The 26768-nt window shown below is 49.7% G+C and overlaps 8 protein-coding genes across 8 annotated transcripts; 4 read left to right on the plus strand and 4 right to left on the minus strand.

The window, feature by feature from the left end:
- Window positions 1-113: 113 nt before the first annotated feature.
- Window positions 114-847, plus strand: MYCFIDRAFT_212697 (uncharacterized protein). The gene has a single exon (XM_007933972.1). The coding sequence runs from the start codon at window positions 142-144 to the stop codon at window positions 484-486; it is 345 nt and encodes a 114-aa protein (XP_007932163.1). The 5' UTR covers window positions 114-141; the 3' UTR covers window positions 487-847.
- On the minus strand, window positions 115-5362 carry MYCFIDRAFT_205490 (uncharacterized protein; the record flags this gene model as incomplete). Its single annotated transcript, XM_007933973.1, has 3 exons — window positions 115-892; window positions 945-4123; window positions 4337-5362. The coding sequence occupies 3 exons, from the start codon at window positions 5360-5362 to the stop codon at window positions 772-774; spliced, it is 4326 nt and encodes a 1441-aa protein (XP_007932164.1). The 3' UTR covers window positions 115-771.
- Window positions 5363-6709: 1347 nt separating this feature from the next.
- MYCFIDRAFT_179984 (uncharacterized protein) lies at window positions 6710-7480 on the plus strand (the record flags this gene model as incomplete). Its single annotated transcript, XM_007933974.1, has 5 exons — window positions 6710-6845; window positions 6885-7235; window positions 7273-7318; window positions 7353-7359; window positions 7412-7480. The coding sequence occupies 5 exons, from the start codon at window positions 6710-6712 to the stop codon at window positions 7478-7480; spliced, it is 609 nt and encodes a 202-aa protein (XP_007932165.1).
- Window positions 7481-15970: 8490 nt separating this feature from the next.
- On the minus strand, window positions 15971-17831 carry MYCFIDRAFT_200686 (uncharacterized protein; the record flags this gene model as incomplete). The annotated part of the gene is made up of 4 exons (XM_007933975.1): window positions 15971-16335; window positions 16435-17069; window positions 17121-17258; window positions 17317-17831. The coding sequence occupies 4 exons, from the start codon at window positions 17829-17831 to the stop codon at window positions 15971-15973; spliced, it is 1653 nt and encodes a 550-aa protein (XP_007932166.1).
- On the plus strand, window positions 17804-19891 carry MYCFIDRAFT_179986 (uncharacterized protein; the record flags this gene model as incomplete). Its single annotated transcript, XM_007933976.1, has 10 exons — window positions 17804-18262; window positions 18302-18596; window positions 18621-18650; window positions 18705-18886; window positions 18915-19003; window positions 19032-19093; window positions 19120-19394; window positions 19429-19604; window positions 19642-19802; window positions 19836-19891. 10 exons carry the CDS (start codon window positions 17804-17806, stop codon window positions 19889-19891), a joined length of 1785 nt encoding a protein of 594 aa, XP_007932167.1.
- Window positions 19892-21009: 1118 nt separating this feature from the next.
- MYCFIDRAFT_42306 (uncharacterized protein) lies at window positions 21010-22950 on the minus strand (the record flags this gene model as incomplete). The annotated part of the gene is made up of 2 exons (XM_007933785.1): window positions 21010-22447; window positions 22523-22950. 2 exons carry the CDS (start codon window positions 22948-22950, stop codon window positions 21010-21012), a joined length of 1866 nt encoding a protein of 621 aa, XP_007931976.1.
- Window positions 22951-23340: 390 nt separating this feature from the next.
- Window positions 23341-24388, plus strand: MYCFIDRAFT_83337 (uncharacterized protein; the record flags this gene model as incomplete). Its single annotated transcript, XM_007933977.1, has 2 exons — window positions 23341-23564; window positions 23614-24388. 2 exons carry the CDS (start codon window positions 23341-23343, stop codon window positions 24386-24388), a joined length of 999 nt encoding a protein of 332 aa, XP_007932168.1.
- Window positions 24389-25218: 830 nt separating this feature from the next.
- On the minus strand, window positions 25219-25884 carry MYCFIDRAFT_146637 (uncharacterized protein; the record flags this gene model as incomplete). The annotated part of the gene is made up of 1 exon (XM_007933978.1): window positions 25219-25884. The coding sequence occupies one exon, from the start codon at window positions 25882-25884 to the stop codon at window positions 25219-25221; it is 666 nt and encodes a 221-aa protein (XP_007932169.1).
- Window positions 25885-26768: the final 884 nt, after the last annotated feature.

The following is a 26768-nucleotide window of genomic DNA, read 5'->3' on the forward strand; positions in this document are numbered from 1 at the left end:
CCTCACCCACCCTCATTCTGAAGCAAGATAATTCTCCCCCCCTTAAACAACAACATCACAACATCACGAGATCAATCACCACATAGAACTCATAATTGAAGAAGACGTTTTTTTTTCAAACTTGTTCAAATTAACCCCACTATGTACACTCGTACACTCGATTCGCATGCGCGCCAAGTCAAGTGTCCTCTCTCTCATACCAAATCACTGCACCTTCCTTCCTCCTTCACCACCACCCCAATCATCGAAAAACGTGTACTCGTTGCGGATTCGAAAGAGCCTCGATTTGATGCCCATGTGAGTGAGCGCTCTCAAAAATCCGCAAGAGCAACGAAAGAAGGCAGAAGGAAGAAGAAGAAGAAGCATAAGTGCATCGCATCGAATCGCAGTATCAAAAAAGCAGCATCGCTTCCGAATCTCTCTCTAGACCCATTCATAACGCCCATGGCCCTTTTCCAGCAGCAAAAACAAGCGCGCATCTCATGATGAATTTTCCCCGCCAAGAAAATTTTGCTTGTGCAAGGCAGAGAAAAGCTTTCATAACACAGTTCGGGTAAAGTGAGGCAAGAATGCATGTCCTCAATGCAATCAATCCATGGCAAGAAGCAAGCTCTTTCTTTCGCGCGCGCTTTCTCTCCCTCTCTCTCTCTCTATTTCCTCTCCACCCGTCGGGCGATGCAGGCGTGACATTAGAAGGCGTTCCGATGATAATACAGTCCGAAGGTATGATACAACGAGGCCATGCGAAACAGAAGGGGTATCTCATGCGATTCAAGACTCATCCTTGTCTGCCGCCATCGGTGACTTGGATCGGTTTCGTGCAGCTGGCGGTGATGCTGCTTCGGACTGTTCTTCGGGTTGATCGCCTGATGCGTCGAGTGAGGCAAGAGCACTGTCATTATGTTAGTTTGGGTTACGCGATGATCAACATATTTAACGCATACCTGAATGCATTCTGCGCAGTACTTGGTTCGTCCTTCTTGTCAACAGGAGGCGTGTTGGTGCGCGTTGAGTTGGCAGAAGAGCCGGGTCCGAGGTTACCAGCGCCGCGTCTGCTACCGGTGCGGCCGCTGCTGAGGGAGGATGGTCCAAGACCACCACCTGGTCCGAGGGAACCACCAGCAGCGCGCGTCTGGCCACGAGTCTGCAGTCTGCGCAAGTCATCCATGCCCACGGTCGTTCTGTTGTAGTCAACTGGTGGTGGCATGCCGCCGGAGAAGTTGCGAGCATCGCCACGACCTGCGGGAGGTCGACCGGGTCCACCACGCTGTGACTTCTGGCGCTCAGCTTCAGCCTTCGCTTGGGCAGCCTCCGCCTCTTCGTGGATCTGTGCAATGGTCTTGGGACCCTTGGCATCGTCCTTGCCTCGCCAGCCTGCTCTCCGAAGGTCGATCAAGTCCATGATCATGAAGCGAGGTCTGCTTCCGAGACTCTCGCTCTTGAGAAGTGCCGTGTCGATTCTCTGGAAGTAGGCGTTCATCATGATCCTACCTTGCTCTTCCTCTTCCATAGTCGCGCCAACGGATTTGAGAAGCGTCGTCAAGTTCTCGACAGCAGCCTCATCTGGCTCGCCCTCGAAGTTGAGCAGACGCATGACACACTCGTGCATGATGCGGAGCGTCAACATCTTCAGCTTGTACAGCTGACCGATGAACTGAATCAGACCGAGACCACGTCGCTTGGCAGCAGCAGCAACGTAGTACTCGTCGGAAAGGAGCGCCGCTTCTCCTCCCTCGCCTTCGGGCTTGTCGGGCAGGTTGGCTTGCCATCCACGCTCGAACTCTTCCTGACAGCGGTTGAGAAGGTATTTTCTGAAGAGAGCGCCACCGACGACAGGGTTGCCGTTCTTGTCCTTGATCGTTTCGTCGCGGATGTCGGTGCTCATGGTCGTCAACATCTTCTGACAGAACTTGGCGTACATGCCGGCCCAGTGAGCTTCATCGCAAGCCTTCTCGAAAGTGAGCTGAATGACTTGTCGGAGTGTGCGGCCGTCGGTCTCTTTCGTCGATTGGGCAGCGATTTCGAGAATCTGGTCGGAAATCCGGTCGAATTTCTCGGGTGTCATCTTGTTGAGAGCAGCCTTGACCTTTCGCTGCACCATGTCTGGTGCCATCAGACCTGATGGTTCTGGACCAGCTGTGGCCGGATTCGTCGCCAAGCTCATCGGCTTCCAACCACTCTGCGACTTCTCAAGCGGCGTAATCTCCATGTGCGCGGTGAGCGGCATTTTGCTCGCCATCTCGGCTTCTTGTCGCTTGCTGTGTTGGCGGTCGTCGCGTCTGCTCGCGCCCTTGTTGCCGCGCGATGATGGTTGACGTGGCGAATTTGGTCCGCCCATGTTGCCCATCATTTGAAGACTGTTTGTGCGGCTCATGCCGACAACGGGAGCACCCATACCGAGCTGTGAGGGCTGTCTTGACATACCAGCAGCAGCACCGCCACGAGGAGGACCCATCTGCGTCTGCGAAGCCATGAATCGCTGTTCTGAGGTAGTACCAGCAGGCAGCGTTCGTGGACCCATGGGACCGCTGAAGCTGCCCATTGCGCCACCAAAGTTGCCCATGCTTTGACCTGGACGACCAGAGCCTTGTCTTGACATGGCGCCAGATGGTGTGCGTGCGGACTGTGGACGAGCAGAGTCGTCACCAGGTCCAAGTGTCTCCTTGACCTTCTGGTCCCAGTCGACAGAAGGCTTCTCCTTGAAGACAGACTGGAACTGCAGCAAGAAGTCCTTGTCGTAAGCACGGCCCTTGCGCTGTCCTGCTTGGTTAAGAGCAGGGTTGGGCGACTTGAAGCCATCTGGATACTTTGCTTCCTCCTTGAGCTCCAGGAACCGTGATGACTTGAGTGCTTGCATACCAGGCGTTGGCTCTGCGCGTTCGACCGGCTTGTTCGTCTCCAGTTTGAGGTGAGCAGGCTTGGGCTTATGCGCGCCACCTGCACGTAGTACTGGTGCAGATGATTCTGCCGGCTCCTCATCCCTCTCCGATGTTGGAGTGTCGGCGCCGCTTGCAGAAGCGCTCGGTCCAATGGTGGCCTTCTTGAGCGATGCGAACATGGCCTTGGCCTCATCATCTGGCTCGCCCTTCTTCGAATGGTCTGTCTCGCCGTTGCGCTCACGCTCGCGTTGCTCCTCGCGTTTTTCAGCTTCACGCTCTTGACGCTTGAGCTCTTCGTCGGCTTTAGCAGCACGTTCTGCAGCACCAGCTTCTCGGGCGGCCTTATCCTTTGCCTTCTTCTCCTGATACGCCTTCTCGGCTTCGGCCTCCTTGCGTTCCTGCTCCGCGGCCTCAGCTTCCATCTCGGCAATCATGCGCTCCATCTCCTCATCGTCTTGCTTCTTCTTAGCAGCAGCCGCGTCCTTCTCGGCAGCAGCAGCAGCGGCGCTCTTCTCTTCCTCTGCCTGCTTCTTCTTCTCCGCTTCCAATTTCTCACCATCGGCCTTGGCCTTCTCAGCAGCAGCCTTCTCTTCGGCTTCCTTCTGCTGAGCAGCTTCAGCGATTTGGTCAGCCTCCTTGCCCTTTGCCTGCCCGTCTTGCGCAGACTTGTTACGCTCCTCAGCCTGACGTTGCTGGACTTGGCGCTGGAACTCGGCCTTTCGCTCCTCAGCAGATTTGGTGACCTGACTTTCGGTGCGGTTATGTTGGCTCGAGGCGGCACGTGGTGGGGGAGTTGGTGCGTTGGGCGTTGAGACAATCACTGGGGTTTGCGGCTGCGCGGAGGCGGACGGTGTCGGCGAAGGCTTCTTGAAATCAACAGCATTGCCTTGGGCGTCGGTGATTTTGATGGCGCTGCTCTTCTTCGCAGGGCGCACAAAATTGCTCGACGGTGCCTGTGGGTTAGGACCAGGAGTGCCTGACGGCACAGGTGCCACTGATGAAGGAGTTTGTGGATGACCCATACTACTAGAAGGACGCTCGGAAGCCTGGGAAGGTGTGCGCGCCATGCCTGGGGTAGCCGGGGGAGGATGGAAGGGAGGGGCATTACCTTGAGGCGTTCCATGTGGGAACGGGCCTCCATACTGTGGCCGTGGGCTTTGTGGAGGTTGAGCATACCCATAAGGATAGCCATACGGCGAGTAGTAGCCTTGGTTCGGGTCGTAATGTGGCATGCCATACATCTGCTGTAGGGTTGAATCAGTAAGGGTAAAGCTCAACATACCGCTGGAGTGGGTGGTTGTTGGCTTGGAAGTATTTCTCTTCTTCGCCGGGACAGCGCTCTGCTCCATTGGGCTATCCCGCTTGTCGTCGCTCGAGGCGCCGGTTCCGCGGAGATAGCTTGCTGATGCAGAGCGCGAAGTCGACAACGCTGGGGAGGGAAAAAGGGAGAGATTTACTTGGTGTTGTGGATGCAGCTGCGAATATCCTTGGTAGGGTATCTGCTGCTGTCCCATGTGAGGTTGAGCGTGCATTGGTGCAGGACTCTGTCTGGCTCCAGCTTGTCGGCCGTGTTGGAACGGCGAGCCTGGCGCTGCTTGCTGGAACTGTCGTTGCGGTTGACCCGGCATGGGGTGCGCGTACTGCTGTCTTGGCGATGGCATGAAGGGCTGCTGAGCAGGCGTGAAGCTTTGACCGCGACCACCTCGAGCAGCAAATCCTCCTCGACCTTGATTCGAGTATGAGTGCTCCATTGACTGTGAAGAAGGTCGGCGCTCGTGTGCTGGCATTGGCACTTGGTTGCGCATCTGTGAATAAGTCAGCATGGGATATCCGATGTCAGCTGACATTGCATATGAACCAACCATATCGGTGTCAGGGCCCATGCTGCCAAAAGCGAGCGCGCCGCTGTTGTTTGCCAAGTTTGATGGAGGTCTTCCACCGCTTGCTGCGGGTTGTGGGGGAATTGGCGATGGTGAATGTGCTGGCGAAATCACTAGCGGGTTATCGCCACGGATAGAAAGTGAAGCATTTTGAGCGTGGAAAGGCGCGTTCTGCTGCGCTTCAGCGCCAGAAGTGTTCATGGAGCCGAAGCTGATGGCAGGTCTGCTGCCGTTCTGGACAGGGCCGCCGTTCGGGTAGTTGCCTGATGCGCCGGAAGCGTTGATGACGACCGAGGGCTTGCGGCCGTGGTCGGTGGAGTTTGCGCTGCCGGTGGGAGCTCCGTTGGCAGTCTGAGAGCCGTTCTGCGCCATCGCACCGTTCATGTGAGCGTCTGGAGTCGGCTTTGCATTTTGCGCTGGCGCGGAGGCTCCAGCCAAGGTGGGTGGAGTGGCCGTCTTGGTTGCGGTTGCGTACGACCTCGCTGGGAACTGTGCCGGCACAGCTCCGCTTAGCGACGAGGACGTACTGTCGGCGGAGAGAGCGTTCGAGCTTGCGTTGGCAGACACCTGGTTTTGCGAGCTCGAGGAGATTGCGCTGGTCATGAGCGGGCGGATGTGAAGTCGACACGTGCGTACGGGCTGGCGTGTCGTGGGCGATATGGCAGACTTTTCGCAGTCGAGCGATGGCAATTAAGTGTCGACGGACGGTGAGTGGTGACTGGGGATGTCGAATCCGGCGTGCACGGTATTAGATGCTCGTTGGCGGAGCGGAGAGGGTGGCGCGACGTCTGGAGACTGGGGAGTGTCGAGGCGCGGCAGAGATTATTCAGGTCTCTGGTGTGCGCTGCGCTGCGCTGCGGCGGGCGGCGACGGCGGCGGTGGTGGTCGGGACGAAAGGACGGTTTCTGCGAGGTGCACGCGAGAAACTTGGTCTGCTTTCTGGAGGGGAGTGTGTCTCGTGGTGAGGATGCACTCAGTGAGACGGGATGGCTGTCTCTGCGAGTCGAGTCGACGAGCGAGATGGCAGAGAGGAGAGCAACACTTTTTTCAAGACAGGGAGCGAGGCGAGACGAGGGAAGGAGCGAACGGTCACAGCCGAGAAAGCATACACCCGACCAAAACTCTATTCGCCCTTTCACTTGCTCACTTTGATGATCAATACGGCGATTCTGTGCTTCACTCGCCGACTCATCGTGCTTGTGACAAGTCCATACCGCTGCTATCATCGACGAATTGCTCGCATTCACATGGCTTCTGTACCGCCCACGTTCTACCATGTTGTTGTCGCTGGGCACGCGTTGTTTGCGGCTTCAAAATTCGACATCCCTGCTGCACCAGTGGCTGCACTGGCGGCACCTTACATGACCTTACAATGTACTGTTACTACTGGGCGGACAACGGCTCGAGAGGTACATCTCGTGGCACACAATACTGGCGCTACATATGTAAGTAAGGTGCTAGACGTTCACGGAGCAGCTCGCCTCGCTCTTTGTTAGGAGGCAACAACAATTGTTGCTTCTTCGAGAAAATCTGGCGCTCCACGCACGTCCGCGCCGCCCGCGTTTGTGCATATGATCCTCCTTATTAACACCGAAAGGCAGCCCGCCATCCCACAGAACACGAACACGTCTGCTGAGGATGCCTGCTCGCGGGTGAGATGTCTGCGGTGCTCCGCGGCGCGGCCTTGTGTGCTCATAAGCTTCGGGCTGCGCATGTAGAGCTATTTGGGGACCTGATGGACCGAAGAGGAAGTGTCAAGAGCGTCACATGCAAGCAGCAACAATAATAATAATAATGACTCAAAGGCCTGACACGTCGAAAAGCCGAAGGAGCGCGGCGAGCTGCAGTTGCTTGCATGAATGATGATGATATTGATACGTCTACCAGCTGGCCGTGCGCCACAGCCAAGCAACGCAACATTTCTGCAGCGGCCTTGCGAAACTCTTCGTCATGCCAGCTCTCCTGTTCGCCTCCAGGCAAACAGTGTCCGTTGGCTGGCAACACGGGCCAAAGTCTTTGCGCTTCTCTGGACCTCCAGCAGACCTCGACACGCAGAGACTGGCCGGGGAATTTCGCAAAATCTACCGTGTCTTAGGCGGATCGCGTGGGTCGTAGCCGGAACAAGCAAATGGGAAATGGGGCTCGTTGAGGAGTTGCCGGCCAGCCAGCCAGCCAGCAGCCCTGCATGCACCCTGCAGAACACGCGCCAGGCCAGTCGACGACATCATCAACGATCAATCCGACAGCTCCTCCGAGTCCAACTCCTCTTTCATGGCGAGCAGAGGAGTGTACGATAGCGACTGTCAATCGACACCCCCCATCGGACTCGAAAAAGCACCAGATCATCCTGAAACCATCCGGCACCCAGGGACATGGAAGCGGATCACTGTCCTGTGGCTTCGCTCCGCCGGGATGCCGGCTTCTGTTCCAAGAACCGCGCTAGAATCACTGGAACCTCAAGCATTGCACACGTCACGTGATACCCTTCCCTTCCCTTCCCATCCTTCCACAAGTGGCCGCACCGCAGCCTGACCACAGCGAAATTCAAAGCATCCCAAGGTGTGTAAGAAGGGTTATGTCAGCAGGTAGATAGGGTGGTAGTGAATCAGTATAGTATTCGATAGAGATCTAGGAGGAGAGGGAGGAAGGTAGGAGAGTTGGCCCAACGCTAAGCGCCAAGCCCTGCCTAAGGCACTGAGACCCTGGCTTCACTTGGCCTAGTCATATGCCAATTACGTATAGCCTCTTTGGCCCTGATATACGCTTCCCTTCTAAAGGCCGCGCCCCCGTAGCCTGTCTATATTCTACGACCTCTATTGCCGCTAACTTAGCAAGTCTAATAAGCTGCTTAGCCCGCGCTAAATTAAATACTTAACTACCTAATTATATAACTATATTAAACCTTACCTCTAAATAATACAATATACAACTCTAACTACGCTATCTCTATATACAATAAACTATAAAGTGATATATATCTATAAGAACTAAAGGCCTTCGACTAATTATAATACGAGCGCGTCTTCCCTACTATAATAGGTAGATATACGAGGTATTATAGTACTACCTCCGTTCTAAGTAATATTGTATCGAGTTCTTTACGTCTACTCTTAAAAGACCTAGCAATGTCCGCTTCCGAGGGTTGTCTACTTCCGAGGATTTGTTCTTATTATTACGAGGGCTATTATTTACTTTTTAGAAAAAACATAGCTCGTCTAGTTTCTATAAATAAAGGCTATTATAAGTGTAGTAGTTAAGGTTCGCCTCGCTTAAAGGGTTAGAAAGATCGAGGAGTAACCTATTATCCGTAAGATCGACCCTAGCTAGCTTAGCTTTATAGTTTTGCCCTTAGTTAGTCTATTAGTCGCTTAATCTTTTAGGCGGCTTAAAGTTTTAACTTAGCCTTAAAGTTTTAATTAAAGTTTTGATTAAAGGTGCCTTAGGCTCGTAGTGCAGGTAAGGTTAATAATAGTAGCGACTAGGTAATATTAATAATAGCGACGCTAGTCGTCTTAGCGCTAACTTTACCTTACTTTCGATTTCTTTCTTCGACTAATAATATACTCCGTAATACCGTTACTAATATAGCCGCGCCGGCCGTACCGTTACAAGCGCGACGCCGTCTTCGCCGATCGCTTAGGCCTAGAGGCCTTAATAGAATAAAGGAATAAGAGGGGGACCTAAATACTAGGAGAAGAGCCTCGTAGGGCGCGTTAGTAGAGAGGTAGTTTCCTAAAAGAGCAGCGAATAGTTAACGCGTTATAGCGCGCTTATTAACACTTAGTGCGCGTTTACTATAGTAGTATAGTCTTATTGTCCTTTATTACTAACAATTGCTTGCCTCTAATTAGTTAGCTAATAGTACCTCGGGGGTAGTATTGTTCCTAGGCTTAGTAGTAACATTATAGGCATTATAAGCTCTTAGCCTTCTTTGTGTTCTTTACGCTAGTCTAATACTTATCTAACAACTTAGTTATATCCTTAAACGAGTCTTTAGCCTCCTATAAGTCCTATTTAGGTAAATAGCCTTACTATCTTAATAGGTACTCCTTCTTGCCCTATCTAGTCCGATACTTTAGGATACGTTCTATAGACTATAGCTCTTCGCTATTAGCTAGTATGTCCTCGGATTTAGTAGGTGCTTCATCGCCTTCGCGCTAGTAGTATAGTTTAAGGAGGGAGATATAGAAGGTATTATAGATAGTATAATAAGGTAGAAGCTATAACTAGTAGGCCTAGCTATTACCCTTCGGTTCTCGGATGCGAAATAGGCTAATATATCTTAGTGCGAGCTTAGGCCTTGTTTTACTATTAGGCGATAGGTGTTTGCGGATGCGGAGGTTCTTAGTACTAAGTATAACTATATCGCCTTGTTTAAAGGTTATTAGTATATAACGCTTATCGTAGTAGGCCTTTTAGTATTCTTAAGCCTTTGTTAACTTCTTAGCTATCTTAGTATAGATTTCTCGCATCTTCTAGATACGTTCTATTGCTACTAGTATCTCTAGTACTTAACGCGCTTCCCTTTCCTTACGCTCGGCCTCGAGCGAGGTAAATAGATCTTATAGCAACGCGGCGTTTTAACCTACTATAGCTATATATAGTAAAACCTTAGTTAATAAGTATACACTGTTATTGTATACGAATTCTGTAGGCTATAGGAGGTTAACCTAATCCTTAGGATTCTCGTTAATATAACTACGTAGGTACTGCTATAGGGTAGCATTCTATCTCTCTATTTAACCGTTAGTCTATAGATAGAAGGCTGTTAATAGCCGATGCTTTAGTCTTAGCTATAGGCATATTTCGCTCTAATAGTACGATATAAATATCGAGCCCCTATCGGAGACTATCCCCTTAGGGGTTCCCTAATAGGTATAGAAGATGTTAGTCTATAGCGCCTCTACTATATTAATAGTAGTCTAATCCTTGCGAGCAGGAATGTAGCGAGCACCCTTAGTAAATCGGTCTATAATAACTAGTATAGCGTTAAAGACGTCTTTGCTTCCTCTTCGCTTAGTAGGGGGAAGACCTATAATAAAGTCTATTATAAGCTCTATAAAAGGCTTCTTTAGAACAGGGAGTAAAGACAACTCGCTAAATAGTAAGTGCTTTAGTGCTTTAACTCGCTAGTATACTATATAGGTCTATATATACTCCTTTATATGCCGCTTACTATTTAGCTAGTAGTATATACGCGATAGTAACTCGTACGACCTCTCTATGCTATAGTAACTAGCGAGCTTACTATTATAGTGCCTCTTTAAAAGCTCTTATCTAATCGATTGTTTAGCGGGGACATAGTATCTGCCCTTAAACTTTAAGTAACCCTTATCGTCGATCGACTAATTGTTATTACTCTTACTAGATCGAGTCGCCCGCCTACTTACAAGCCTATTAATACGCTTAATAGCAAAGGCGTCCCTCTACTAAGTACGTAATAGCTTATCTATAAACGATTAACTATCCCTATTTACAAGGTTATTTAATAGTACCCTCGCTATTAAACGAGGTACGCATTATATGCATCTAGTAGTACTAGTAGCCGGAACTACTATAACCTCTTCTATAGTACTATCGCTATATAGGCTATTACTATAGATAGCAATATCTTTAATCGAGTTACTATAGCTCGAGCGATCTACGTCCTTTCTAACGCGCACTAGAAGAACGACAACTCCGCTATAGTATTTGTTACCGCCGCGGGGTCCGGAAGTCCGCTTATCCTACGCTTGCTTATTAATAATACAGGCTATAGCAATCTTGTACTATAGGGTTAGAAACAAAGAATTAATATATTAGGTCTCGCTATCGTAATTAGGTCGCTTCGATAGGCTATTAGTAGGGTTGCTTACGCCTAGCCGATATAATATATTAAAATCAAACCCGGCGAGGTAGACAGCCTATCTAGCCTATCGACCTATAACCCTAGTAACCTTAGTAATACTACGGAGGTTGTTATAGTCTATATAGACCTAAATAGTGTGCTATATGCTGTCGAGATAGTGCCTCTAATGCTTAGAGGCCTCGATAATAGCTAGGAGCTCTTACTTATAGGTCTCGTAGCGACGCTCTATATCGATTATCTTTCGTAAAAAGAAGGCAATCGGGTGCTAATAGGTATTATTAGCCTATTGTAACATAATAGCTAATATAGCGAACTATAAAGCGTTAGTCTTAATTCGGATCTACTTACTTAGTACGAAATAGTATAATAAGGGGACTTTAGTAAAGCGTTACTTTAGACCGTTAAAAGCGGCTTATGTCTTGTCGGTCTATTTGAATTCTCTAGACGGGTTGGCCTTAGTTTTAGTAAGCTTAGTTAATAGTATTACATGCCTCGAATAGCCCTTAATAAAACGGCGGTAGAAATTAGCGAAGCCGAGGAACGATTAAAGCTCCTTAATAGACGTAGGAATAGGCTATTTAGTAATTGTTTTAATCCGATTAGGATTAGCCTTAATACCCTCGGTTAATACGAGGAAGCTAAGGAAGGACACCTCTTTAGTAGCAAAGGTGCATTTAGAAGGTTTGCAATATAGGCTATAGGCTCGTAGGCGGTCGAGGACCTTACGTACTACGGCCTAGTATTCTACAATATTAGGTAAATGTATATAAACTAGGATATTATCTAGGTAAACTATATAGAGATAGTCTAATAGGCCCGAAAGGGCCCGATTAATATAGGACTAGAATGTTATAGGGGCATTAGCTAGCCTAAATAGTATAACTAAGTACTCGAAATAGCTATAGCGAGTGCGGAAGGCTGTCTTCTATTTATCGCCCTTATAAATACAGATGCGGTAATAGGCGTCCTTAATGTCTAATATAGTATAGTAGTAAGTACTAGAAAGGCGATCGAGGGTCTTATTAATAAGAGGGAGTGGATAGCGGTCTTTAATAGTAACAGTATTAAGCCTACGATAGTCGATATATAGGCGCAGGCTACTATCCTTCTTTAGTACGAACAGGATAGGTATACTAGCAGGGCTGTTACTATACCGAATACGACTATTAGCTAGGTTTTCTTCTAGGTACTTACGTAATATAGTAAGCTCGCGCTTACTAAGGTTGTAGAGTAGTCTAAAAGGAACCTCCTTACCCTCTATAATATTAATCTTATAATCCGTCTCTTTAAATATAGGCAATGTCGATGCTAGGTAGTGTTTAAATACATTAATATAAGTCTCTCGGATAGGCTCTAGTATACGAGCAAGCTAATTAGGATTATTAGGGGGCACAGGTTTATCGTTATCGCTACTAAGCAGATCGGCAGTCGGATTAGCTAAGGCGGAGGCTAGTATTAGGTTGCTAATAAACAGGACCCGGATATCGTTAGGGCACTCGCTAATATTAATATATTTAATATCCTCTTTCCTAGCGATTCTAAATCGCTACTTCTAGAGGCCTAGGTCTATAGCTATAGCGTAGTACTTAAGAATAGGGTTGCTAATAACAATAGTAGCTCCCCTATATAGGTTGTCTATATCTACTACGTAGGCAGTAAAGTCTAGTAGGCGTTCATTTCCGAGGTCGTCCTTTAGAACTATAGGGATATAGTAGGCTCTATAGGTTAAGTGCCGAGCGTTATTAAACTAAGCAAGGGTTAGTAGGTTAGTCCTCGGCAGTTGTTAAAGGTCTAATTACTTAGCTAGGCGATAGCTAATAAGGGCACTAACTGAATTTCCTAGATCTAGTATAACCTTAGTTTAATAGTTAGTGCCCTTCGTATCCTATACAAGGTAGGAGCGTATTATAGCTAGCACGATGTCGATAGTCTTACGCCGCATAAGGCTAATAGTTAGTGCGGCGCTTACTCTTTTTTCGACTAATTAAAAAAGCCGACTAGGGTAGCATTAGCGGCTAAAAGGTGTTTCCTATACTTAGCGGAAGCACGGTTAATTCGGGCCTAGTCCTTAGGTTTGTCGTATTAGCCTAGTAGATAGCTAGTACTATTACAATTGAAGCACTTTAATCCGGTTAGTAGACTACCGTAGCTATTATTACTATTATTAGCCGAGCGGTTAGTATTATAGGGATACGAGCCCCTTCTACGGCCCCTATTACGGCCTCCTCTATATAGCCGCCGGCTACGGCCTCTTCTACGGTCGTTATTACTATTCCTACTATTAGCATTATTGTCCTAGTAGGAACCTTAGTTTCCTCCGCGGCTACGGTTGCTACGGTTAGTACTAGTTAGTCGGATCCTTAGACCTTAATTCTAGTCGTTATTAGAGCTAAACAGCCCGTTCGGCTATTTCTACTTCGACTATAAATTAAATGCGTATTAGATTAGCTTGTTCGAATACACGGCGACGGTCTAATTCGAGGATAAGCTCCTATCTAAGTTTTAGGCGTATCTCGGAGATCTATATAGAATTAGTCTTAGGCGGAAGGTCGTTTTTAAGGGTTTTTAAATAGGCCTCGAATAAGCGAGCCGATTAATTAGTCTTCTGTTTAGCTCGAAGATATAGGTCCTAAGTATGTTATTGCCTTAGTATAGGGTTTCTAAGGGTATCTAGTATAATAGTTTTGTAGGTCTGCTACTAAATAGCGGTCTAATCGTTAAGGGAGTTAAAATGGTTATCCTATATACGCTTTAGGTCGCTATTAATGTACTATATAGCGTATACGACTAAGGAATAGTCGTCTAGTAGCGCTCTTAGTACGTTGCGCTAGTTAAGTTTATAGTTACGAATGTAGTCGTTGTACTACTTCCGACTAGAGCTATTAAATACGATATAGTCCTTAAGTTTAGCATCCTTCTTTTAGATAGGTAGTAAAGAAGGTCCTACTATTAGCTTAGTAGTAGTTGTTAGAGATTCCTAGAGGCGGCGAATCTCGAGAAGATTATCCTTTAGCTATTGTTCTTAACGTAAGGCAGTAAGCCTGTTTTAGGTAGCTTCTTAAAGCCTCGCTACTAGCTAGGGGCTAAAGGCTAGTTAGCTATATCGACGGTTAACAATATTATTAAGAATGTCGTCGACAGGCAATTCTAGGTCGTTACCTAGAATTATAGGTTCTTCTTTAGTAGGTCCTATAGTAGGCTCTTCGGTAGGAGGCACTTTAGTAGGTGCTTTAGTAGGCACTTTAGTAGGCACTATGCTACTAGCGTTGTTATTGCTAGCGCTGCTAGCGGTAGCACGGTTGTTGTTTCGTAATAAACTAGCTATTATAAGAGGCGACACTAATAATATATTATTAGCCCCTAAGATACGGATGTAGCGGAATTAGTAGATATCGGTCTAGTATACTTAACTTAGTGTAATAGGCCGTATAGAAGGCCTTGCTTAATAATTGGTACGGTTGTTTCGATAGAATAGTACGTATAGGTCCCGTTCTTCGGGCGTAATATAGTTAGATTAGTCTTGTTCGTAGCTATACCGCTAAAAGCTTGAAATAAGAACTATCTAGCTACTGCCCTTAAAGGGTAGATCGAATACTATATAAGAAGGGTTATGTTAGCAGGTAGATAGGGTAGTAGTAAATTAGTATAGTATTCGATAGAGATCTAGGAGGAGAGGGAGGAAGGTAGGAGAGTTAGCCTAACGCTAAGCGCTAAGCCCTACCTAAGGCACTAAGACCCTAGCTTTACTTAGCTTAGTTATATACTAATTACGTATAGCCTCTTTAGCCCTAATAAGGTATAAGATCTACGATAGTACTTAGAATTCTAAAACGCTATCCTCTATATATATATAGTAGTCCAAGTCCTATCCAAGCCACCTGCTCTCAAGCGACGTAGATATTAGACCGCAAACTTTGTTCTAGAACAATGTTATTATTATAGTATCGCATGCCTGTAGCGCACGACTCCGACTCTATCAGCCGACCGTAGCTAGGGCCTTAAGCTTAGAGACAGGCCTCTAATCTTACGCTTAGGTTTTAGAGTAGCAGTCGACACTCCTATAATAATAACAATAACGACTAACTTATATATTCGCTAATAACCGAAGCTATTTCCCTAAGAGCTTAAACTTGAAATCGGCCGCTATACCGAACTAAACCCTCGAGTAAGTATAAATACTATAGTATTTATTTATACTATAACGTTATACCTACCTTCCTTCTTTAAAGTTCGAAATCCTATATCTAACCTCCTCGAGAAAACCTAACTTCCTATAGATAATAAACTAACTAAACCCGTAAGGCTATAATAAACTAAACCTATTACTAATTATTAATCTTAATATCCTATCCTATCCTATCCTATCCTATCCTTTAATTAATATCTACCTCTATATATAATAAGAATTCTAGTTATAAAATCTATATAACTAACTAACTAATATACTAATCTCTCTTAGTAAGAACTTTATCTTCGTCTACTCTTAGTACGAAGATAATTCTAGAATTCTTCGAAAAGAAGAATAGTACAGATACGATAGCATATCCTATTCTTTAGTCTAAAGGGGATATACGATCTACTTTTAGTTTTTTATTCGCTTAATATAACGAGGATACTTAAATTATATCTCGGTCCGATACTAGCTAGGATACGATACGATACGATACAATACGATACACTTCTTGCAAGAAACCCAAGGTTTGATCGTGTGAGTGCAGCCGTATCTTTCTATCCTTTGGGAAAAAAAGTCTTCATCTTTATCATCATCTATAGAACCAACACAAACCTCAAGGTTAAGTAATACTACCCTATATCCCATCCCATCCCATCCCATCCCATCCCATCCAATGCGTCCAGAAGATGAAGAGATAAAGTAAAAGCCGCGACTGTACCTTACGTACAGTGGGTATCATGCCATGTCGCGTGAGCTTAAAAGACTCAAAATGTCGTATGGGTGCGCATCCGAGTTTTCGATAAAAGGCCCGAGAGATTTTTGCGTCGTAAGGCCTGAAGTGAAAAGAAGAAGAAACAGTTGGCCAGGACCAGGAACCGCGCGAAAATCTGAATGTGCAACTTCGGCATCGATAGTGTTGTGTCGCTCGCCCGGATGCTGCAGATACAGCGTCTTCACCCATCGGAGGGCTACCATGACCTTTACGCCTAACAGCGAAGCCGAGAATTCAATTCGGTTGAAACCCTTGCTAGCCAGAAATGGGAAAATTTGATAGTCTTCCGATGCGTGAAGGCGCTGTATGCCTGGTGCAGGTGAATGTTGGCGGCACAACACACCCAAAGGTGGTATTGGGGATCGGAGGAGTCACGTCTTGAGTATAGGTCTCCATTGGCCTGGCCTGTCGAAAAATCTAATAGCCGCCGTCATGGCCCTGACTCTCCGTCACTCGATGTCCGTTGTAGGCGCTGAGCATGTATGGATGAGAAGCTCCGGCCGCATTTTGATGAGCTTCATGCATGGGCTGACCAGGTTGTGAGTCTGACACTGGTTCGGTTACTTGGCCATGTTGGGCGTAAGCGCTGGAGTAGTTTTGCGAGGAGTAGGGGGTAGGGTAGCCCGCGTATTGCGGAACGTGAGATGTGCGGTATGTCGAAGCTGGGTATGCGCTGTATGCTGGTCGTCGAAATTGATCTGTATCTGTCGCCTGTTGAACTTGACCGCCTAGAGGGTTCTGCTGCTGCGAGTTTGTCTGCTGGTACTGTGGCACTTGAGAATCTGTCCGCCGTTAGCATCTTCGCCCTGCTGTAGAGCAGAGATACGCACATGAAAAGCCCAATCCATACGGTCCTGGTTCCCCACTAGGACTACCGATACTTTGTAGTTGCGGCCTTGGCTGGGTGACAGAATGCTCTGAGAATGACGCTGCTCGCTCCGGAATGTGCCGTGGTGTGCTCGTGCTGTTAAGTGTCGAATATGATACGCTGGTTCGTAATGGCGATCCTGTGCTCTCGCCCATCGTTCTGTTGAGTCGTTCATGCAGAGGTAGTCGTTGGAGCTGTGGTTGACTCGTGAATGGCGTGTGGCCTGAAGATGGTAGACCTGTGGGCGGTCGTCGTGAAGCTTCGTACGGGACTTGCTGCTGAAGAACGTAGGGAGACATGCTGCTGGTCGCCGAACCAGGCGAGAGATGGTCCGATGTCGACTGCGGTGGAGTGAACGCAAATGCGCCCAATGCTGGACTGACACCAGTTGGACTGGAATACTGCTGTCCATACTGCTCGTAATCAGGAACACGTCGCAAAGTGTCTAAAGTCAATGGTCGTACTGCGCTGCTGTCACCATATGTTGCAAACCCTCCTATTGACGACGACATTGGCGCTCCCATCGATGGAGGTTGTGCGCCGAATGGAGAGTGCAGTGCTTGAGTTGTGTCGAAGCCTGATGGCAGAGCTCTGGATCTCATCATTCGCTCGCGGTCGTCTTGCGTTAATCTCTTGAGCTTGGCCCGTCTGCGAAGGCGTCAGCATTCGATGTGACGTGCTTTCGTGCGCACGGCTCACCTGTTTTGGAACCATACTTGCACCTGCCTGGCACTTAGCCCAGGAATTTCTCGCGCCAACCTTTCGCGCTGCGCAGCATCTGGATGTGGTTGCCGAGCAAATTCGCTCAATAGGAAGCGAGTCTGGTTGTGCGTGAGTCTGAGGTAATGTCAGCGCTGCTGCCCAAAAATGTTCCTTCACCAGGCTGTGAGCGAACCTAAAACGCTTCATCTTCCTTTTTTGAGCGCGCAGCTCAGCAGCAGTCATTGGCGGTCTTTCGCCTTCATCTTCAGGCTCTTCGCCTCCGAAATCATCTACAAGGTCGTCGTCATCTGCTTGATCTTTGTTGCTGGCACCAGGTGAGCGAGGAGTCAGACGGTCTACCAGACTTGCGGGTGTCGAATCGTCGTAGGTCGATGACTGCAAGTCTGCTGGTCCCATTGAATGCGGATCTGAGAGCAGCTGTCGGTCATCGTACGTCGATGGTGCTGAAGTATTGCCTTCGTGGCCATAGTGAGCGCCTGATCCCAAAGGGTAAGGTGTATTTCTGTACGATCGTAGAGGCGGGATTGAGCGATCGCGTTGGTAGGATTGGTAGTCCGAAGTAGGACCACTCGATGCATGATGCAGGTGATGCGGACCGTGATGGTAGTCGCCTGTCTTTGTCGCGTTGTCCGACATACGCGGAGAACTTGGCGGCGATAATGGCACCTGATACCGTTCTTCAACCATTTGAGACGTGGGTGGTGCTCTGGTCTATGTCAGCACGATACGATCTACCAGGGCGGCCTCGACATACTGTATCAGAGCAAGTCACCCGCCAAGTAGCATCGACCAATGGAATTCCCAGTAACGAGAACCAACGTCGACTGGAAATTCTCCGCGATGGATTGACTCGACAGTGCTGCTGTGTCCTGTCCAGAATCGATAGAGAGAGCGAGTATTGTTGTGACGATGAAAGCGTCTCTCTGGGGTTTAAGGCCGTTCTCAAGGTCATGCACAAGGATATTGTGCTGCACTATGCAAAGACTGCCGAATGTCTCGAGCCAGTGTCGACTGGCCACGATCCGATCTTCTCCCAGCTCCCACGAGGGTTCGTGCCTTGGGTCGCCGGGCCGTCCCTGGAAAAGCCGAGCAAGGTATTGTGCCTGGGGAGAGGAGGCGTGTTAAGCGTAGAAACTCGAAAAGGCTGATTGATCGAGCGGTCGAGAATAGGTCAAGGTCGACAGATTGTGGCTGATGTTGTCACTATCGATGATGCCTCGAGCCGACAGCCAGATACTTCAGGTTTTCAGGCAGTAAAGGTCTTGCACCGGGGTGGATCCTCATGGATGGCGTTCGAGGCTCGAGGCGACTGCACAGGGAAGTTGTCTGAACTAATGGTAGTGCGCTCGCGAAGGCCAGGCAATGCCTCCACACAAGATTCTACAAGCGCGATGCTATCGTCGCCAAATGATCGGGAGCCTGACTGTCGGATTCTGTTGAAGCAGATAGATGGTCAATTGATTGCACTCTGGTGAGTGGGCAAGAACGGGCGGAATGTGCCAGCTTGTGGCACCGTTCCTTAATCTTGATATCCAGAGACGGTGTGTAGGCGCATGCAAGCATCACTCCTCAAACAAGCAGCTGCTGGGCAACAGCAGGCGAGGTTGGATCTCCAACATATTCGGGAGCCACCGAAGCTGCGGACGCAGGCGGCCAAAGAGCCGAAAGAGCGTCGCCAACCAGAAACGACGAAAGGTCCGCCATGCTGCCGAGTCGATCCCAGACGGAAGCGATTCTGCGAAGTGTAGACTCTCACATGGGGTGGATCAGTGCCCGTCCGACAAGGCTAGAAAGCCTCCGATGGGACCGGTGGATCGCATGGCGAAGGACCCTTGTCACAACGCACGTTCTCGCCTCATGTGGTTGGCTGCGAGATAGCCGTTGAAGCCCGGTTGTGCTAGTAGGGGTGGATGAGCTCTGGCATGGAGCTCTGCGGGGTGGACCGCCTGGTGCACCTGTGGCATTGCTCCTGCAGGAAAGCAGCTGCCGCATCTGAGAAACACAGAGGAATCTGCTGCTTTGTGCTGGCGTCTCCGTGGTTCGTCCATCGCCCAGGCAGAGAGCCCACACGCCACGCCACGCCACGCCACGCCACGCCAGCCGGGCCGTGGGTTGGGCGGTCACGAGCCCTGCCAGCGAGGCCCGTCTCCTCGGTGGGATATCGATGTAGCCAGAGCGTCAACGGATGATCAAGTGTGGGCAATGCCGTCCATCCACCCCAGTCAAATGCGTTCGCACGGGCAATTTACGGTGCACGGAAGAGATCTTCAACGGTCCTGGGTAGGGTGAGTCGATCAGGTGGGTGGTTGACCGGGCCGTGCCGTGCCGTGCCGTGCCGTACAAATGGCGGCAGGATCCCTTTCAGACGACTCTGAGGGCATGTTATGTCGCAGAGACCGTCTTTTCTGGAACCTGCAATTCCCTCTTCGGGAGGCCAGCCGTTGCCGGTGCGGTCGATGGGTTTTGGCGGCGGCGGGTATGCTGCGGCGTGTGCCAGTCGGGACAAGCGTGCGATCAGGCGAGGCGAGGCGAGGCGAGCGAGGCGAGACACGCTGAACGTGATCAACAACCACGGCCAGGCACACATGACGGAGGGGAGGAAAAGTCTCTCGATCCTGGTCTGGCCTGGCTGCGGTGCGGGGGGCAGTGGCAGTGGCGGTGGCAGAACGGCACATGGAGCTCACGTGTGAGCAGTCAGCTTCCAGGTTTGGCAGCAGCGCAGTGGTCGGCTGGAGGTGTGGTGGTGATACAGCGGACAGCGACTTCCGACGGCTATCGTTTGACATGTCGCCAGGGTGCTCCTTCCTGGAATTTCTCGAACAATGTCGATTGTAGAAGCAGCGCGACCGTGCACTCCTGATGGCTCTGGCTCTGGCTCTGGCTCTGGCTCTGGTGTTTGGCGCGTATGCGCTGTGCTGTGCTGTGCTGTGCTGTGCTGTGCTGTGCTGTGCTGCTTGGCTGCCTGCGCAATTATTAATCTCTGCCGAGTCTGCCCACGATGAGACGCTTGCAGGGAAATTTGAGGCCATTAGGTTGTATGATAGTCGCCGGGGTTGGCTCGCTTGCCGCTTCTCAAACAGGGCCATGGGCGGGTGTGGGTAGGCAAGCTGTTGCTCGTGACCCTCGTCCCTCTGCCTCCACCACACCCTCATCGAGTCATCGCTTCACCCTCGACTGTATGGAGGAAGACCGAAGACATGATATGGCGTCAGATTTGGCCTTGCGCGAAAACTCGCGCCGGAAGCTTATTGTCGCGCACGGCTCTTTTCTGCCAGGAACCATTGTGGAAGTCCGCAAGGATTTAGCGTGACGGGGGGCCAGGGGCGCCGGCGCCGGCAGCCACTCCGAGCCTCCGACACAGGCCATGAATGGCATCAAAACAGCGACGACAGCCGCCCAACACTCCTGTACAGTACACCTCGTCTTCCCAGCTGCACGATCCTGAGGCACTCTCCAGACCACGCTGTGACTGTGACTGTACAACCAACGCTTCTCATCTCCTCTCCCTCCCAGACGCAAGGCGCAAGCGAGCCTCAAACATTTTCTAAAAAAGAAGCTTAAAGACAGACGCCAAGGACCACCTTCGCCAGCACAGATGCAAGTCGGTCAGCACTGCAGTTGTATGATAAGATGCAACCGAAGTCAAAAGGGGGCTGAAGCAATGTCTTATCCGGGTTAGAACAGTCGGGGTGCTTGCCCCGTCTTTTGAAGCCTCTTACTTACCCTCTCCCTTTCAAATCCAGCAGAATAATGAATGTCAAGAGCTGAAGGAGGGAAAAAAAATAAATAAATAACGGGCATCGCGCCGATACAGTATCTGCTGCTCGCGTCCGAAGATCTATGATACAACTTAACGCATTACAGATCATGCCGCCTCCGCCTCTGCCATAACCTTGTCGCTTTCCCTTTCTGATACCACTGCAACAGGCTCAGTCTCAACAGCCGTTGCTTCCTCCGCTTCCTCAGCCGCAATGGTTAATACAGGAGCGTTGGTATCTTCACCAGTGTTCTCAGTGGCCTCAACATTTTCAGTAGCTTGCTCAGGAGGACTCATGATCTCTTCCAAATCTTTAGTGCTCTCGACTTTATCCAGTAAGCTCAAATTCGTGGCTCGAGCTTGACGCAAAGCCCGCCATTTCGCGTTTTGAATAGCGTTTTCGTAACTGCTCTTCTCTTCCTCGTCCATCGCCATTTCTGCATCGAGTTTGTCGGTCTTGACTTGCTCCACCAATTGCTCGATCGACGGCGCGGTGTATCGAGAAGGATGCTTCAGGGCGTCCAGACCACCGCCTGTGACCTCATCAAGGAAGCTGAGGTTCATCACGTTTTGCGGCTTGTCGGGGATGGTACGTGGACGTGTAAACTTCGCCGCTCCAGTCCTCGCGAGCAACTCTTCTTCTGTCGATACAGGTCCGCGGACAATCGATGGACAGCTTTCCACTTTCCACCGCACCCAGTTCTTGTCTCGCGCCAGCACGGTCTCCACCATACGACAGTAATGGCGGCCTTCGTTCGACATGTTGAGGTGAGATGTGATGGTTGATCGCGTAGACGTTGCCCACTTCGCGTCTTCCTCATTCAGGACAAAGGCGTGGATCAAAGCCCTGTTGGTCGAGACAGCATTTAGACGCTTCTTCGCCTTTTCCGTCAACGATAGTAGAAAGTCGATCAGAATTAGAGCTTGAACGAGAATGTGACGCTGAAAGGCAAGATCGCTAAGCTCCAGGCCAAAAAGATCACGGCTGGTGAGGTATTTGGGATTGTAGTTGTCAACGAGAGTATTGTCGCTCTCTTCTTCGCCCCCATCGCCGTGCATCTTGCGTTTGGTACCGCGCCTACCCTCTACACTGGACTTTGTCTGAACCACCGTGGGAGTTTTCTTGAACTTGGCAATCGTGCACGCCAGCCCCTTCTTGAAGACCGTGAAATTGTCGTTGTCAAAAAGTCTCGTCGGATCGGAAAAGTCGTGCTGCAATCGCCAGAAAATTGGGTATAACTGCTCCGTGGACAACACCTCTTCTTCAGCTACCTTCTTCGGAGCTGCCTTTATCGGGATCGCCTTGCTCCCAGGTTTTGTCGGAGCGGCAGGTTGTGGGGTGCTTTCTTTTGTGTCGCTTGGTGTTTCTCCGGTTTTGAAATCGACGTCCATCTGTTCTCCTTCTACGGGCGCTGATACTTCAAACTTCGTCGTGTTCTCCGTGTGAAACTCTCCTCGCAGGTTGACGGAGCTTTTGTCTCCCAAGGGAAATGTCTGAAACAGGAAAAAGAAAACTCGACCACAAAAGATCGCATCTTCTGCACGACTTAGACGCCTCAAGAGCTCATTGCAAGTTCTGAGAAAGACCAAATTCTTCTTGTGGAAGTCCTTTTGAGCCAACCTCTCTCGTCGCGAGTCCAGGTAGTCGAAGACAGTTCGGCATCCTTCCGTTGTTTGGCTGTCCAAAAGCTCCTCGATCAGCCAGCATACTAGTCCAGGGTCGCATCGGCCTTCATCGCCACATATTAGAACCACGTCCAGCAAGTTCCAGACTTCTCCAAAAGCCGGATCGTGGATTTCGGTAGAATGTATGAGAGAATAAAATATCTCTCTGAATGCTGTCTCTACAGCAGAGAAACGATACGACTGATCGTATGCGCCGTCAAAGACATCATGTAGCGCTTGGATGTCTTCGATTAGGTGTGTAGCGTTGAGAGGAGGCTCGATTGTTGTCTCTGGTTTTGTGCTTCGGGCATGTTGGAGCAGAGCCTTGACTCTTGTTGCCACCCGTGCCACTGGCTCCAGCTCTGCAGCAGATGCCACAGCCATGGCTCGACTGACAAATCTTTGTGTCAGACTCTGCCGTGCAAGACTGACTCAAATCGCCATGTGTTGGAATTGATTGCAAGATGGGTGCTTCACCGACCGGCTGGAAAGGCGATCCCGGATATTGCGTGTGATCTGAGGGAGCGTAACCTTGGCGTGCGATCATCAGCGATAGCTGTGTTAGACGGGATTTCAGTCCCAATACCGTCAGATGGAAGTCCGTGTTGTTCTGGAGGGCAAGATGTCGTTGCTCCAAAAGTCGACAGGTTCGACAGGCATCAGAGTTAAGGTTCGTTCCGACCAACCTTGGCAACCGCCGTCGCGTCGCGTCGCGTCCTCCAGAGGTATCAAAGATCGCAAATGTCTACTCAAGCACGACACTCTTCAGCAAATATGCCTTCAGCAGTATCGCCGAACCCTCGAGCAGGCCCTGCGCAGTCTGATGACCGTGATAGATTACTGGAATACGATGCAGCAGTAGAAGACTTCCTCAACGACATTCCGATACGAGGCAATGAGCAGAACCCGAATGCTACAGAGGAACGGCCCAGGGACGAAGATCAAGAAGTGCAGGTCAAGAAAAAACGGCAACCGATCCCAAAGCTCGACGAAAACAGGTCAGGAAAATATTGCCATACTTCGCCGTATGAAGCTCACCAAGACCAGATTACTTTCCGAAGCAGGCATTCCAAAGCTGCGCAAGATCACCAAGTCTCGCGTGAAGTTCCGTGGCAAAGGGCATGAATTTTCAGATATTTCGCGTCTGCTCAACACATACCAGCTATGGCTAGACGACTTGTATCCCCGAGCAAAGTTTCGAGATGCGCTCACTATGTTGGAGAAAGTGGGCCATAGCAAGCGAATGCAAGTCATGAGGAGAGCCTGGCTAGATGCAACGAAGCCAGACAGACGACTATCACCACAACCGGAGCCAGAGTTGGATCCCGACTTTGACCTTATGATGTCTGGCGCGAATGGTGATGCCAATGATACAGAACGGCAGAACTCGACATCTGGTGAAGGTGCCACAGATCTGAATACTACGCAGCAAGCTTCGTCAGGAAAGGATGGAGGCGATGCTCCAGATGATGACGAATTAGATGCATTGCTCGCCGAATCAGGACCAACAACCGCACCTGTTCTCAAGCAAAGAAAGGCTGGCCCCTTCGAGGATGATGGGTCTGACGACGATGAGCTGGATGCACTTCTCTCCGAAAATCATCCTGCTCAGCCTGGCGCCGAAGCCGCAAAAACGGCGAAGACATCTGAAGCGAGTGCTTTCGCCGAAGGTCCCGACGAAGACGAGCTTGATGCACTGATGAATGAGCAAGGCCCAACTCATGCACCAGATGCTGCCGCCAGCACTGCGGGTTCCACTCGCCCCCAACCCCTAGACGACTTTGCAGATGATGAGGAAGCCATGGCAAGCATGGGTTGGTAAGATGAGAACACGAGATCGACTGTCTGAGAATGGGGCTAGCGGTGTGTTATGCGCGGAGACGCAGATGTCACGATCGCATGAGCCTCTTGTTATGAGTCGTAGCACAAAACGGCACCACGTGTGATCGTCGATCTTCCTCATCTTCCAGAAGACCCAAGCGGATGGGAAGTCCGGGCTCAGGCTCACCGCCAACTACCCACATCGGACGATTTCGCTTGGAGCAACAGCTTGATCCAGCACATGCACAAAAAAGCTATCCTGGTTGTTCAACCGCCTTAATATGCTCAGCTATTGTTTAGTGCATGAATCCGGCGTTGTGCCGAAGTTATGTGGTTGTACAATGCAGCGTGCATTGTTACAGAGAGGCTTGCATGACATCAAACACGTTGGTGGCGTTTTGCGTCTTTGCACGTTGCACGACATTTACCAGGCCCAAAAACCTTGCGGCTGGGCCGTGTGGTCGCACAAGGGTTTGCAGCTTGCAGTTCCTGGGAATTGGAAGGCTCCTTATGCGGCTCTAATGTCCGACTGCGGTGTTGCTGCCCAAGCGACGACGGACCTCAGCTGATGCTATGATTCTGGTGTTTTTTTGCTGAACTTTAATCACCTCCTCAACGCTATTCGCGATGTTGTACAAGAACGACCAGGCACGCTGCTACTGCAAAGTCATGCGCCGTCAAACCCAGTCCTGTCACAGCAAGGCTTGACATGGGCAGCGGAGGAACAAGACTCTTCGACTCAGACCCTCTCCACGCCGGCGACTTTTGCAGGAGGGCAGGAAAATGAAACGGAAAGCATAGTGCAGCTACTGTTTTCGAGAACGAAACATCCTAAACCCCAGTACTAACTCCATCCCGGCTCTGCTGCCGCTTATGCCAAGTTCGTCTCCGAGGAAAATTAGTTTGCATGTGCGGAACGATAGATTTCCGCCCACCAAGAAAAGCCCGAACCAAATCAGCGAGGAACTCGGGATGATTCAACTCCGCCTCCTCAGGAATCCACAGATCCATACCAAACTCGCAATACATATCGACCATAAATTTCCGAGAAATCGAATTCTTTGTCGTACCATTGTAAAGAGCCATAACAGCGCAATGACCAGGAAAAATCCTCGTGCCGTCCTCTGCAACATCGTAGGTCTTGAGCGTCATCGCGGTTATGACACCGTCGCAGAAGGCTTCGTCCTGGACCTTCTCTCCAAAACAGTACAGCCGTGCTAACATCAAGAATTCCCCGTCGTCCATTGAAAGTTTTGGCGGAGAGATAAGCTTCGAGGCCACGCGTTTGAAATAAAGCCAATGAGCGTATGCCGCAACGATATCGATATCGTCGAACGGCAGCTCCATGACTCGACTGCACTCTCGCCACTTCTCGTCTAATGCGGCTCGGAAATATGGAGAGTATTCTGCGAGAATGGCCTCGTGGATGGAGAAGTCACGAGTTGAGCCATTCGAGGTATCTCCAACGCGGAGGGTCACAATGCGGTCATCAATCATTCTGTCCGGGAGTTGTTAGCCATACAAGACTTCACATGTTGTGCAGGAATAAGGTACTCACGTCTCGCTCCGAGTGATACGGATATCTGTGCCCTTTGATAGCATATTGTACTGAGTATTTGATCTTTTCCAGCACGAGTCGTTTTGAAGGCGCACTGCGATCTGTCAAATAGCATGCGAGACTCCATGTCCTTAATGTCTACACTGGAATTCAAAGCGGTCAATATGTGTTGCTGATGGCTTGGCAATTTTTTCGGTCTGCGCCGATCAACAGTCAGTAGCATGGATGGCTTGCGGTGCTCCATTCAATAGGCTTGAGGAGTTGTTCTCGGACATCTTTCGTAGAGAGTGCAATCGTCCAGCCGAGATGGCGTGCTAAAGATAGTAGACAAGATCTGGTTTCTCAGATTGAAGTGCTTCAGTGGATGTCGTTGATCAAAGTATAACAGATGAGGAGAGACATTGGCCAGGCACTTCACGTGGCTTTAGAGGTTACACCAATCACATGCCAAAATCCACGTCTTGCGAGCACACGATCGACTGAACTCTAAATGTTGGCGAATGTCCCCACACTATGTCTTCCAGGACCCTATTCGACGATGGAATCTCCAAAATGCACGTTGCATTATGCCAATGGACTAGAAATGTTGCCTGAAACAGAAGATGCATTTCCAAAAGACCCAATTCGGAAGTCATCGATCCGAAAAGTAGTGCCATAAAAGCCCTTTCCGTCGGATGGTCGCATTGCCGAGCAACGGAAATGGCTGGCAGTAGCCCAGATGGTCCTGATGGCGAAAAGTAATAGACTCCTTGTTGTCACTTGTCAGAGCAGACCGGCGATTGGGGTGTTCTCAATTCACCCTCTCCTTCACTTTTCGTATCGG

Source organism: Pseudocercospora fijiensis (assembly GCF_000340215.1).
Source record: "Pseudocercospora fijiensis CIRAD86 unplaced genomic scaffold MYCFIscaffold_12, whole genome shotgun sequence".
Taxonomy (NCBI): Eukaryota; Fungi; Ascomycota; class Dothideomycetes; order Mycosphaerellales; family Mycosphaerellaceae; genus Pseudocercospora; species Pseudocercospora fijiensis.

Excerpts from the sequence above, each read along its gene's own strand:
- MYCFIDRAFT_212697 (XM_007933972.1), top strand. The coding sequence starts at position 142 with ATGTACACTCGTACACTCGATTCGCATGCGCGCCAAGTCAAGTGTCCT.